We start from the raw sequence: 14,347 nt of genomic DNA on the forward strand, positions 1-14,347 counted from the left end.
TGGCTTGTGTGAGGGTTTTGTCCCCGCTACCCTGTCGTGTACTCGCAAGGGCTCTAAAGATCTTTGTGGAGAATGTTTACCGTTGGTCCTAGTTGCCTTACTTTGGATTGGGTCATGACTGTGCTGCACTGATTTGCGGAGGCTTCTCTCTCCTCCTCTTTCTGTGGGGCCTTGGTGCCTAGAGTGCCGGCGATCTGGAGGTAGTCTAGCCTTTCCAGTGGATTGTGTCCTTTTCATTCAAAAAGAGCCCTGATGTAATCGAATGCATTTCCTTTTATCTTTTCTCGTTCTTCGGTCAGCTGATAACAGAACGAAAAAGAAAGTGGCCCATCGGGAAAGAAAGCAAGATTTTTCTGCCTTTAAGCAGACAGACAGCGAGATGAAGGTTAAAATATCACCACAGCTTCTCCTGGCCATGCACCGTTTCCTAGCAACAGGCAAGTGCAGCTTATCACAGTTTGCGATCTCTCCGAACCCTGGACCGTGTTTCTCACCCACCGCTGACTGGGGTGGGCTGGGGGTGGGGACGGGGAAATGGGGTGATAAGTAATGCCACTTTTGTGTTTTGTTTTTTGTTTTTTTGTTTTGTTTTGTTTTGTTTTGTTTTTTTCTTTTTAAATTCTCTCCTCTCCTGTGTTCAGTGTCGGCATGAACCCTCTGAGACATTTACCAGGGGTGGACCAGTAACTTAAAATTGGTCTGAAAGGTAAGGATGAATGTTAGTGGCACACTGCATGTGAACAGTAGGTCAGGTCATCTGCTTCCAGCTCAGTCCCGGGGAGAGCCCGCTGGTGGCGTAGGCTGGCCGTGCAGACCAGACACCACCTCCTGGAGTAATTCTCGCTCAAGCTTGCCTTGGAAGAACAGCCGGACCTCAGTGGTAACACGGGTGCTCTGATTTGCAAAGAAGAAAAAATAGATTCTCAGAATTAAATCTATCTCTTAGGATGTCCGTGACATCAGAAATTCTAAGCGCTTTGACGTGGATTTCTCGGTGGCCTCTTCAAGTCAGATTAACTTGGGCCCATTCCAGGAGGCAAGCGTTCACATTATTAAAACCACCAATCCAGCCGGCACTGACTGCTCCAGAAAGGTCAAGGTTGAATGGACTTAAGAGACTGACTAACCCTTCTCACATCCCCAAGTGGCTGTCTAGGTGAAGGGTGAGCTCTGTGGGCCAGGGGAAACGTGAGAAAATCTGAAAGTACCCAGTGGCCTGTAGAAGACGTCTGTGTCCAAGATGGGCGACCAGTGCCCTTCAGCTGTATGGAGCATACTTAAAGTATTTCAAAAAGAAGGCTAACAGTAGCCATGCAGTGGATGTTATATACTCTTTAAGACCCTGTTTTCAGATACCTAGAAATGCTCAGAGTATAATATTTATGAGCCGGGAAGTTATTCATAATTTAATTTGAGGTGAGAAAAAAAAAAATAAAACTGTGAGATCACACAGGCACATGTGCTCACCAGCTGCTGAGAGGGACGGCGTGGTGGGTTCCTAGGTGATTTTCTTTTCCTCTTTTATCTTCTGTATTTTCCAGAACTTCTACAGGGTACCACCTCATTTCGTTATTACGAAAGCTAGTACAGAAGCTAATACCGAATTCATGGTTCACCTCATGACAGCAGTTTTTTAAACATATAAACCGTATCTTTAACTTAATTTTCAAATTCTGGTAATGATGTTCATCATTGCAGAACCATACTTTAAATGTTGTCCGACTCTGCCTCTGAGATGCCGGGAAGTCCAGTTTCAATCAAGCAGCCCTAAGCCAGTAATTCTGAGTTTGGGTACCGGAAATAAAATTGGATTCCTTTTGCCGATACAGATACACATTTTTTTTTTTTTTAATTTTTTTTAGTTAGCAAGTTGGAGTGCATGTCGCTGTGTGCACGTGCCTTGCTTCTCTTCTGAATCTCCGCCTGCCTTTGTTCCCAGACTCTCTCAGGGTAGTGGAGTGGGAGAAGGAGAGGTGGAGCCTTTCGTCTGGGCACCTGGTACTAACTCACACCTAGATGCTTCCTGACCTTTGCTTCTTCCTTCGGCTGTTGTTGGACGGTCAGATTATGGTGGCCTGTCAAAGGGTGTCCTGGCAGTCAGGAGCCTGCTTCTGGTAGACTTCGATTTGTATCAGAAAATTAGGGTTATTTTCTAAGAACTGAAACCTTTTCAGGTTGAAAAGGAAATACTTAAACAAATACGAGACGTTGGTATTTTCTAATTTCTCCCAGGTAACCTCCCCCCCAGTGGATCACCAAACGGAAGTGTCTTTAATCCATATTGTATTGCTTTGGTTCCGAATATTATTGTATTCTAAACTCCTTAATCACTAGTATGATTTTTTTTTCCATCCATTTGAAGTGTAATATCAAGTTGTGTTTATATCTATAGAAGTAGAAGCATTTAGCCCATCCCAGATGTCAGAGAAGATCCTTCTAAGGCTGCTAAAGCACCCCAATGTCATCCAGGAACTGAAGTATGATGAGAAGAACAAGAAGGCCCCAGAATACTACCTCTACCAGCGAAACAAACCTGTAGACTACTTCGTTCTCATTTTGCAGGTCAGAAGAATTATTCAATCATTGTTTGATCTCACTGCGTACCCGTCCTTCCGGTTCTTAGGAGACTTTTCTGTAGGTGAACGGGTGTCCAGGTTCACATACCTAACTTCCGGGGTCGCCTGATACGTGGGAGGATTTCCTCCCCCTGTTTTCCTCTCTGTAAAATAATTTCAGCGTAAAGCAATGTCATTAGTTACTTCAGTTTCCAATACTGAAGGGCACTGACTGGTTGCTGAAGCATGGAGGCATTCATGTGAAGAGGGTGAATTCGGTTGTTTATATTTTTTTGAAGAGAGTGGAGAATTCCCTGTACACACCCAAGTCTTGATTGGGTATTTGAAATTTAAGTGTCGTGAGTTCCTGGGGTCTCTCTTATCATCTTTTTCTTTTTTCCACTCTTCATTAGGACTTGGTCGTCTACAGCTTCCTAGAGGTAACATACTATCTCTTCCCTTAACAACATCAAATTAATCCATTTATTACTGTTTTTATTCCTGGTTACTAACCAGGCTGTTCTACAGAGGAACTAATGTAATCATCACGGCCTCTCATGGCAATGGAAACTTCGTTCCTTTTCAGTAATAACATAATCCACTCTATCAGGTGAGAAGGTCCATCCATTCTGGACCGTCCTTGAGGGTTTTGGTGCTTGAGTTGGGGGAGGCCCTTATTCTATTCCGGTTTCATTGGATAGAACACCGTCATTGATATGGAAACCAAGCTGTACAATGGATGAAGTGTTGGTTTTATTGACTGCTTGTGCCTCCTTACTGAAGAATTACTTATACCGAGTAAAGACCGACTTCCTGTAAAAGAGTCCTAGCCCCTTAAGCATTCTCCTACTTTCTGGTGATTTCCTAGGTATGAATTAGAGGGATTATTAGAAAAGTATATTGATGGGGTGCCTGGGTGGCTCAGTGGGTTAAGCCTCTGCCTTTGGCTCAGATCATGATCTCAGGGTCCTGGGATTGAGCCCCACATCGGGCTCTCTGCTCAGCAGGGAGCCTGCTTCCCCTTTTCTCTCTGCCTACCTCTCTGCCTACTTGTGATCTCTGTCAAATAAATAAATAAAAATCTTAAAAAAAAAAAACAGTATATTGATGACTTGGTAGGGCCTATAATTTATGTGAATTCAGCAAAGTCCCAGTTATCTGAAGGATAATTAAAGAAGTTCTTTTTATTTGAAAGCAACTCTTATCGGATGTCCAGATGAGGGAAACTCTACAAAGTGTTGTGCTCATGTCCCTGTTTGGATGTTATCGTGATGTCTGGAGGAGGAAAGAAGAAACTATAGAAAAAAACTGCGTGTTAACTAGTCACCTGCCACTTTCATACATTCTTTTGTGGAGACATCTCTTGGCAGGTTTTCTAATTCAATACCCTGATTTTTGTATTATTAACTTTAGTCTCATTCAGTCCTGCGTTGTTTGTTTGTTTTCTTTTTCTCTGGAGATACACATACTTGAACCTCTGAAGGGGCTTCAGGGAGTTAATGTACTATAGCAAAAGAATTAAACATTGGTGCTTCTTCTAAAAGCGAGATGGGAATATTCCTTAAGCCTAGAGAAACTTGGACTTACACTAAATTTTGGATTACACTTTGCTTAGGAAGACTTAGAGGATTGACATGGTGAATTTCAGGAGTAATATTAGAAACTATGTGTCTTTCAGTTGTCGATTTTTATGTAGTTAGCCTGTATGAAGTGTGATTCGGGAATGTTCTGTTGGTGTATAACAAAGCTGTTTCCTGGCTGAAAGATCTAAAAAGAGATTTTGTGGAAGAGGGACTTCATACTCCCCATTCATTTACAAGTAAATCTTTAAGGCGATTTTTTTTTTTTTTGAGATTTTATTTATTTATTTGACAGAGATCAAAAGTAGAGAGAGAGAGAGGATGGGAACCAGGCTCCCTGCTGAACAAAGAGCCCGATTCGGGCCTCGATCCCAGAACCCTAGGATCATGACCTGAGCCGAAGGCAGAGGCTTTAACCCACTGAGCCACCCAGGTGCCCCTTTAAGGCAATTTTTGATAAAGGATTTGTGTGTTTGTTACCTGTATTTGAATCCCTGTGTCATGTTAAGTATTTATAGAAATGGGACCTTTTTTTTTTTTTTTTTTTTTTTTTTTGAGTTGTTGAACTGATGATGTCTTGGAAATTTTTTTTAATAAATAGTGTATGTATTGGATTAAGAGGATTTATGGAGGTATTTGAATTATGGAGTTCAATGAAAATTAGGTTCTTGTAGGCCAGCCAATTACCCAAGGTACCCGGAGTATAAGAAAATGAAGTAGGATGATCCCTGTCAATCCAGCACAGCTGTTACCTTTTACAAAGTATGTACCTCTCTGAGATGTCGCTAGCCCAGCTGGGGAAATTGGTGCCAGGTTATTGGGCATGTTTCCCTGTCTGCTAGAGCATTAAATCAGAAACGAGCTGCGGTATGTGCCTTCCGTTCCTGGCCCCGAAGCCAGTGAGCAGCCCTCTTTTGTAGACACCGGAAAAAAATTCTTCTATTAAGTCATTGATGTTTGGAATGTAATTATAAATAGAAACCCATCGCTCTTGAGTTTAAACTCTAAATGAAATAAGATCGAATTTATTCGAAGTAAGCCGTTTACGTTTAATTAAAAGAATGATTCTTGAAGTTACTGGGCACATACCTCCCACTCCATAAGTATAAAAAGGCTGCCACCTAAAGTTTTATCTGAAAAAGTTAGGTTTTTTAACTAAAATGTATTGGGGGAGAATCAGTAAGGACAGCAATAAAAACAGTACAACACAAAAGTTTATTGGCTCTGCATGTCTTAAATAACAAAACAAATATATCATACCTTTTATTGAGTTGTTTTCAAATAAAAAACCTCAATTGTCCTTTTGATAATTTGGGACCTTGCTGGATTCATGTAAATTGAAGGACCTACCGTGTACTCATAGATGTGTGTATCCATGGAAATGGAAAGGGATATAATTTTGATGGAAAATAATTCCACCATCATAAAAGAGTAAACATACCAAGAAAAAAATGTTTTAACTAATACAATTAATAGGAATTTGGAAGAAAATTTAATGTAAAGCGAGGGAAGTACTTTTTAGAAAGTTTTATGTGACTTCAACGTAAAGCTGATGATTTGCCATGTCATATGTAAGTTCTACTAAACTCAGGTAGAAATTTCTAGAACTACCTGTATAGCTCATAGTGAAATGACATTGGACCTAAAAATATATCGTTGAAAAAGTACTAAGCCACTTTTAAATGGTGACCAATTCTCTTCCAAAGGCTTATACATAAGGCTCAGAACAGGGCATTATAATGTGTTGTCATGGGTTTCCTGAGTGTCTTCGTATAAACGAATCTCTCCAGAAGTTTACTCAGGAGTCACCTCTAAGGAGGGAGGCTTGGAGGACTGGGCATAACGTGGAAGGGAGACTTACTTCTCCCTTTGAATTTGAATTTCTTACCATGTATACATATTACCTATTAAGGAAATGTCGAATATATAATTAACATCAAACTGATAAACTCTAAGTAGCAAATGAATTAGAAAATATATAGAATATCATAAAATACAGAGAACACATTAGAGACCTTATTAAATGATGCCTTATATGCAGGGTCAAAGTTTTAAGAAATCTTATTCTGAGTACTTACACAAGGAAGAATGTGTAATTATCTAGAAAAAGAACAAAGCAACAAACTGAAAAGAAGAAATTCAATAATAAAGATGGTCATGAAAAAAGTGTTAATAAGAAAGCCTTAAAACCCATAAATAAAAATCAAGATTTGGTTCTTTTAAGAGATTAACAAAATCAGTATTCTATTGATGTAATTAATGTGATAAAAGAAAAACAACAAAACAAGAAGTTCTCTCTTCTCCTTTAAAACAGCTAGATTCAAAGAAATTACTTGGAAAAAAAAAATTGAAACTTGGAGGAGCTCATTTTCTGTGTGATACAAATGGGCCAAGATGGTACGATCTTCAAATTTCCCAACTAAAGAGGTAGCAGTTAGAGACGAGCAGCGTCCCCAAAGAACTGTTCACTGTGACTGACCGAATTCGGTTTATTTAGGAACGCAGGACTAGTTTAAGAACAACAGAACCAAAATGTGCCATGTTAATTAGGAAAGCAGTAAAGAAAAAAAGCCCTCATGCTCCTACCAATAGATAGCAGAAAGGCAACTGACAAGATTAAGCATCCATTTTTTTAATTTTAGAAAATGAAAAAAAAAATCTTTGTAAAAATCCATGATGAATAGTGAACAACAAAAAAAAAGTGCTGCAAAACCAATCCTACCCTTAAACTGACAGCCTCCTTTTGGGAATACATAAAATCCCTCATGCACACGCATCTGAAGAAATTATGTGCTCAAGCGATCGATGCAAACATTTATAGCAAATCTGTTAATTACAAAGTAGTGGTAGTACATATGTCTCAACCACTTGTATTTCCATATGATGCGGCCATCATACAGTCATGAAAGAAACAGCACAGAGAAAAATGTCAAGAGTCTGTGCACAATAATTATAACTACTATAAACCATTTTCCTAATTCAGAGTTGGTATTTTACAGTTGAAGGATTTTTTTGTCCTTTGGGGAATAAACTGTCTAAGCAAAAAAACACATATATACATTATATATATATAAACATATGTATAGACATTATATATATAACTAAATATATATATATATATATATATATAGTTCCTCCACAGCACATAACCAGATTGACTTTTTGAAAAATAAGAAATAGAATACTAGGAAAACAAATAGCTCCTTTCTTTGCCAGTTACAGAGTCAGTAAAAGGAGCACTTTTTTTCCCTCCTGATGTTAATTTTTCTGCTTGATTTCCTGCCTCAGATTTTGTGGTGGCTTTTCCACCGTTCCACCCACTCTCTCCTCAGGGCCTCTGACAGGGCTTCAGAAGGGCTTTTCCCTATAGAGTGAAGTCCATTCCTTTGTGGACAAGGCAGGTAGCATCTTGGAGCTTACCTGTCCCTTGAAGTCACTTAAAACCATTTCACCTGTTACTGGAAGAGGACTTGAAGCCTTCCATACCAAACCTTTCTTGAGGATTTTTGAGTTACAGGGTCTGTGTGTCCCAGTGAGTAACAGATCTTTAATCCTAAGTCAAGTACAGCTAGCACCCATTTTAAAGGGAAAAAAAATTACTTGGACACCCAGTGTTGACCCTGTTTTTTTTGTTTTGTTTTGTTTTGTTTTACTGGTGTTGTTTTATTATTTATTTATTTATTTATTTATTTTTATAGACCTATATTTTTATCCCCAGGGGTACAGGTCTGTGAATCGCCAGGTTTACACACTTCACAGCACTCACCATAGCACATACCCTCCCCAATGTCCATAATCCCACCCCCCTCTCCCAACCCCCCTCCCCCCATCAACCCTCAGTTTGTTTTGTGAGATTAAGAGCCACTTATGGTTTGTCTCCCTCCCAATTCCATCTTGTTTCATTTACTCTTCTCCTACCCCCTTAACCCCCCATGTTGCATCTCCTCTCCCTCATATCAGGGAGATCGTATGATAGTTGTCTTTCTCCAATTGACTTATTTCGCTAAGCATGATACCCTCTAGTTCCATCCACGTCGTCGCAAATGGCAAGATTTCATTTCTTTTGATGGCTGCATAGTATTCCATTGTGTATATATACCACATCTTCTTTATCCATTCGTCTGTTGATGGACATCTAGGTTCTTTCCATAGTTTGGCTATTGTAGACATTGCTGCTATAAACATTCGGGTGCACGTGCCCCTTCGGATCACTACGTTTGTATCTTTAGGGTAAATACCCAGCAGTGCAATTGCTGGTTGACCCTGTTTTTTAACAAATTATACATAGTTATGCATAAATAGAAACTAGGTATAAGCTCCTTTTGTGCTCTTGGCTGTTAGAATTGGTATAAACCCAGACTTGTAATTAACATTTTATTTATTTATTTAAAAATTAATTTATTGATTTATTAAGAGAGAGAGACACAGCGAGACAGGGAGCACAAGCAGGGGGAGTGGGAGAAGGAAAAGCAGGCTTCCCGCTGAGTGGGAAGCCGGAGGTGGGGCTCGATCCCAGGACCCTGGGATTTTAAATGTGTCCTCGACATTGATGGGGAGGCGCTGCAGACCCCAGTAGGGCCGGGGGGCTCTGCTGCAGGCCCTTTTGCACTCCGCATCCTTGGGCCTCCGTGCGCCCAGCCCTGACTGACCCCTCAGCCCTTGGTTCAATCTGAGTTTCCTTTGGATGTTTGTGCAGAATGCTGTGTTATCTGGCACCCACTGGGTGTGACTGGCTTATGTTTGGTCCTCCTCTGTCCCCATCTCCCCAGTTCAGGGCTCCTCACACTTGCACACGCAGAGTAGTCCCGTGTGGGCTCCGTAGGGCTGGGGAGGAGTCTGAAATGCTGCTTTCTTTCTGACAACACCTGGTTGACTGAGCAGCAAGGCTTAGCCATGAGGACTGGGTCGTAAGCACAACTTCCCGCCGCCATCGGGAGCCCTAAGGCCCTGGTGCTACCTCTGCTGGTGGCACTTGGTTAGAAGATGGTCAACCAGATGGTCTAAAATATGTGTAAATTTTTCACCATCAGAAGCTTTTTTTAAAAATTGAAACATTCGTGAAGGGAGCGTGCCGTCCCCAGACTGCATCTCTAGACTCCGGATTAGGAACAGACCCTCTCCGGGTCGTGTTCTCCCTCTTACGGGGCGGTGCTGGTGAACTTAGGTTGGTGTCCGCACCCCTGGGATTCAGCCACCTCCTTTCAGGTACCAAGCCCCATGGAATACTTTGCGATGGTGATATTTAAAAAAAAAAAAAAAAGGAAAGGGGAAAAAAAAGAACTTGAAGGTGAACAGGAGACCATGTTGATGCTCAGCGTGTACGGCCCGAGGGAGGCTTTGGTCTCCTGAGTCTGTGCCATTCACTGACCACTCGATCTTGTTTGTGCCAATGAGTCTAGCACAGGCTCCTACCTCGTGGCCAGGCACAGCACGGGACTGCTTTTAGTGCTTTCTGGATGCTTAGGAGCTTTGAGGAGAGTTCCCTAAGGACCTTCTTCCAGAGAAAGTTTAGGGCGATTGTGATGGTGACTTGACTTGGGAAGGCAGCTTTGCCTGAGGCAGGGTTGCCTGCCTTCTCGTTTGTCAGCTTAAACATGAAGCCCGGACTCTCTGTTTGGGACCCTGTCATGTCCTGTGCTGGTGTGTGTGTGTGTGAGAGAGAGAGAGAGAAAGAGAAAGAAAGAGAGAAAGAGAGAGAGAGCTGCTACAGTATAGAGTATATTTGTGGATGTTTCAGAGGTAAAATTGGTTTGTAGCTCATTATATAAGAAGTCCTTATCTAAGGACATTAGTCGTAAGGCCATGCAAGCCATTTCCTCCTGGGGACAGCTTCGATTTTCATACTGGTAGGTTTCTTTGGACATGGTCACTTTGGGGAGCCATTGACGCACAAACAGGAATAAAAAATGTTTACTGGTTGTTTCTAAAACCTGCCTGTCAGAAGAGCTTCACTTGTGTAGGGAGAAGTACAGGTCTGGGCAGTTTTCAAAATGTGGAATTGTAGAATCCTATAAAGTTAGAATCGAAAGAACCACAGGATCCCATAATCTGCTGCAGTTTTATAAATGAAGGAAAAGGTGTCTGGCGGCGCAGTGGTTCCTTCATGCTGATGCTCAACAGAGTTTTCACCAGTTGGAGACAAAGTGAGAAAAATAAAGACAGCTCTAGCAAGAACTTCCTGAAATTACATACATTCAGTTTAAAGACCTGTCTGTTCTGAAATTACATATTTTCTGTATTTTGGGGGTAGAGATGTCTGGTCCGATATGAAATGGTGGTTAGAGGAGATGGCTGAGTTTTTAAAAATATCGGTGTGAATCACAAATTCGGCAATGCCATCTCTGAGGCTGGAGGTATATTTTACTAGTTCTGGGAAACCACGCACGAGGAGCCGGGGACCCCGCGAACTGGCTGTCAGCCTGGTGATGTGCGCTCGGTGGGCTGCAGGAGAAGGCTGAGCCTCCCCCACCTGCAGGCGTGTCCCGAGGGGCAGAGAGAGCTGGACTAAGGTGGCCAGGGTCCAGAGCTTTGAGTCTTCGTGCTGCTGTCCTTGTTCACTTGGCGGACTCACAGCCACCATGATTCCCGGGGGAGTTTCCTGAGAGACCGAGGTACCCAGAGGCTCTGGAGCTGGGGCCATTGTTCACAAACAGCCTCGTGGCCACGATTCCCAAACTTGCCCCAAGCTAGAATCAACTAGAGAGCTTTATTCAAATCCTCCTGCCCAGGTCGCACCCACACGAGTTCTAGCAGAATGCCTCGGAGTGGGAGCCAGACATCCGGTTTTCGGTTTGTTTTTTAAATCCCCAGGTGCTCGCAGTGCACAGCAAGAGCTGGGAATCTCTGCCTTTGAGCTGACGTGGCAGGGGTTCCGAGCGCGCCTGAGGTCTGTGCCCTGGTCTGGGAGAAGGTCCTTCCCAAGAGGCAGACCCCGTATTGTTACAGTCTTTTGGGGAATAGCTGTTACCCTACTGGTTCTGACGGTAATTATACAGAACTGGGAAGGGCGGCCCTTCTACAGGGACACAGAATACAAAGGCCTCGCAGCTTGTAAAACAAATGCTCCGGAGCCACTGGAGACCCATAAAGGTGGAAGTCGTGATGAGCCTGATGTTGGCTTTGATGCTTCCTCTTGACTTTCTGCATAGAAATTCCCAGTCATGAGATGGTCCTGCAGCCGCTGTTGGGCTTCTGATTCCAGAGACAGCCACAAGCGTACATAGGAACTACCCGATACAAGGTCAAGGGTTAGTGCCGGAAGAAATGGATAAGCAGCTGTGAGGATCTGTTCCATCTGGCACTGGGTTTTTATTGCTCGCTCTGAGTGTTATGTCCCTGCCTGTCCTCTTTTCCTCCTCTATTAGGGACCCTGCCTCTGAAGCCGATCACTGCCTCTCATCTGTTCTTTTCCTGCCAGCTTCCGGCTTTTGCTCCCTTCGTGACCACATCTTTTCCACCTCCCTGATCTCCATCCTGACCTTCCTCCTCATCTTCATTCATTCTTCCGCTTCAGACTTTCTTGATGGATCCTTTCTTGATGGACTCTTCTGGAAGGGAAGATGTCCTGTGCCCTCTGTCCCCGGCGCTGATGCACCAGCGCCTTCCCAGTGTTTCTGTCTGGGCTCCTGCTGCCCGTCTTCCGGTCACTCAGAGCAGACTTCTGCCACGTGACTCCCCAACTCTCGTTACTCTTCCTTCTCCCTTCTGCTTCCACCAAACCATGTGGATCCGTTATCCATAGCTTCTGCCCGAGCCACCTTCTTCCAGCCCCGTGGTTCCCAGCCCAGTGGGAACACTCTGTGTCTTCCTAGAGCCGAGCCCCTGTGCCCTGTGCACGAGCACTGCCTCACGAGTCCGTCCCAGCTCCACGGTCTCCCCAGCTCTCCAGACTGCTCTCCCAGCCCCATCTCCCCCTGCCTTCCTGCACAAACCCAGTGAGCCTGGCTGCCTGCTGTCTCCCACCTCTGACCTGCCCTCCCTTCTCTTGGCTTAAATCCAAGTCTTGGATTTTCCTTCCTGCACAGAATGTGTAGGAGAACAGGAAGTAATTTCTTTTCTCCAATTTCCTTAGATTCTTACCATCTTTTTCCTCATGGAGGGTTTTTGTTGACCGCTTCGTACCATCAGTCTTTTACCTGCTCCCGTCTGTCTCGTGCGTGGGAAACTTTTGGGTGGCGAGGACAGTCTCCGCACAGGACCCCATGGCCTCTCTAGGGCCCTGTGCAGTCAGGGTTTTGGGCCCCTGATTGTTGGCAGGGTGGTTTTACCTTATGGGGGGGGGGGGTTGGCTCCTTTCCTACGGCAGGAGAGTTGGTTGGAGAGTGACCACACTGCTATTTGAGTAAAGGAAAAGCTAAAAGAGAGGCAGTAGATGGTTTTCTGAAGAAGTGATTTGGGGAAAGTTTTCCATAACTGGGAATTTGGAATGATCAAAATAATCTTTTTTTTTTTTTTTTTAATGAAAAATGATTCACTCTCTTGCGTTAGTGGGTGGCGTGGCAAGCATGGTGGTCAAGAGCTTGTTCTTCGCTTATTTAATCCTTCTGAGCCCCTCTCCTGACCTATGGAGGGGGTGGCAATTGTGTCTGCTTGATGGAGTTAAGAGCACTTAAGTGAGTTAATAAAGCACTGACGTGTTAGCACATTCCCCTTCAACGAGGGGTGCCATAATTTTTATTTACTATCCTAAAGGATGTACCATGAAGGTGCCCCATCACTGGAGAGGCAGCTCCGGGTACAGCGAACGAGAGCCGTTCTTGTGCTCGGCTTGGAAATCCAGAAGCAGAACTTACTAGGATAGTCTGGTTGCCTGGAAAACGGATGTTGGGCACCGCCCATCAGGGATGGCGGTGGACCCTGAGGCTAGCAGGGTGAATGAGGCATCCGTAGTCTGTCCCCGAGGAACTGATGCGTGAAGCTGTGGATGAGTTAGAGGAGGAGAAGGCGAGGGAGGACTTCAGGGAGAGGTTTTGTCCTGATGCAAGACTGTGAGGAGGAAGTTCAGAGAAGGTGTGGTGCCCGTGGGGGGTCTGGGCAACAAGGGGCCCCACCTACAGACACAGGACACTGTGTTAGCGAGACCAGAGTGAGTTCTGTCCCTGGAGCCCTTTTAGTCCATGGCCATGAACCGTGTTAACCCTTAACCCTGATGTTGCTCCAGCTCGGGCTCCTGCAAGACCACCTCTTCAGTGTTTGTCCCATAGATGCGGTGAGAGCCCCATCTTTTTATTACCGGAGGGTTCCCGAAGAATCCAGGCATGAACTAGGGATGCTGGGAAAATACTAAGCAGACTCACAGAAATTAAATCTCACATATTCACAGTCCTTTCTGCATCTCCAGCCAAGTCCAGTGTCCATGTTGGATGAACCCCCTCTGTTAAGTGGGAGAGTATGTGAGGCTTTCTTTCCTGGGGATGGTTGGCAAAGGAATTCAGACAAAAATCTGAGGGAGGACAAACCTTGAAAAGAGTTTGCTGAGGGATTGGTGTAACTGGACTGAAAACAACCCTGCCCTTTTCTTCCCACAGGGGAAAGTGGAAGTAGAAGCTGGGAAGGAAGGTATGAAATTCGAAGCCAGTGCTTTCTCCTACTACGGTGTGATGGCTCTCACAGCCTCTCCAGGTGAGCGGCCCTCCTCCGCCCCTTGGGGAAGGGCTGGGTTTTAGGACAGAATGCCCTTCCATGGTCACCTTTCTGTACCTGCCAGCTCTCCTATTTATCCTCATCTTGAACTTTTGATTGAAGCTGGTCATGTATACCAGTACCTTCCCTCCCCCCGCACAAATCATAAGCCTGTGCCCCCCATGAACTTGCACAAAGCCAGCGCTCCCCTTTGAAGTGGCACCCGGTTCAAGAGACAAACGTCACTAATCCCACAGACCCCACCGCCACCACACTCTCTGTCACTGTCCCCCAGACCTCTGCCTTAGCTTCTAAGCATAGACTAATTGTGCCTGTTTTTGAACTTGGTATAAATGGACTGAAAGAGCATGTGTTCTATTGAGTCCGGCTCCTCCCACCCAGTGTTGTCCTTGTCACATTTGTCACTGTTGCTATGTGTGCTTACACCTTACTTCTCATGGCTGTGCAGTGTTGCATTGTATGAATACACAACGGTGTGCTTGGTCTGTTGCTGATGGACGTGGGGGTAGTGTTCTGTTGGGGGCTACCCTGCTTTGTGTGGCTGTGCATGCCCTCGTGCACGTCTTCCGG

The 14,347-nt window shown here is 44.2% G+C and overlaps 1 protein-coding gene across 3 annotated transcripts in view; it reads left to right on the forward strand.

Moving 5' to 3' along the window:
• LOC111144903 (cyclin and CBS domain divalent metal cation transport mediator 2) overlaps window positions 1–14,347 on the forward strand; it is a 139,368-nt gene that overhangs the window by 116,704 nt on the left and 8,317 nt on the right. For all 3 annotated transcript variants that reach the window (XM_022499497.1, XM_022499498.1, XM_022499499.1), the window contains exons 3-5: window positions 300–437; window positions 2,393–2,562; window positions 13,663–13,756. In XM_022499497.1, the coding sequence (XP_022355205.1) occupies window positions 300–437; window positions 2,393–2,562; window positions 13,663–13,756 (402 nt within the window). The remainder of the gene's footprint in view (window positions 1–299; window positions 438–2,392; window positions 2,563–13,662; window positions 13,757–14,347) is intronic.

Source organism: Enhydra lutris, unplaced genomic scaffold (assembly GCF_002288905.1).
Source record: "Enhydra lutris kenyoni isolate GAN:26980312 unplaced genomic scaffold, ASM228890v2 scaffoldscaffold12, whole genome shotgun sequence".
Taxonomy (NCBI): Eukaryota; Metazoa; Chordata; class Mammalia; order Carnivora; family Mustelidae; genus Enhydra; species Enhydra lutris.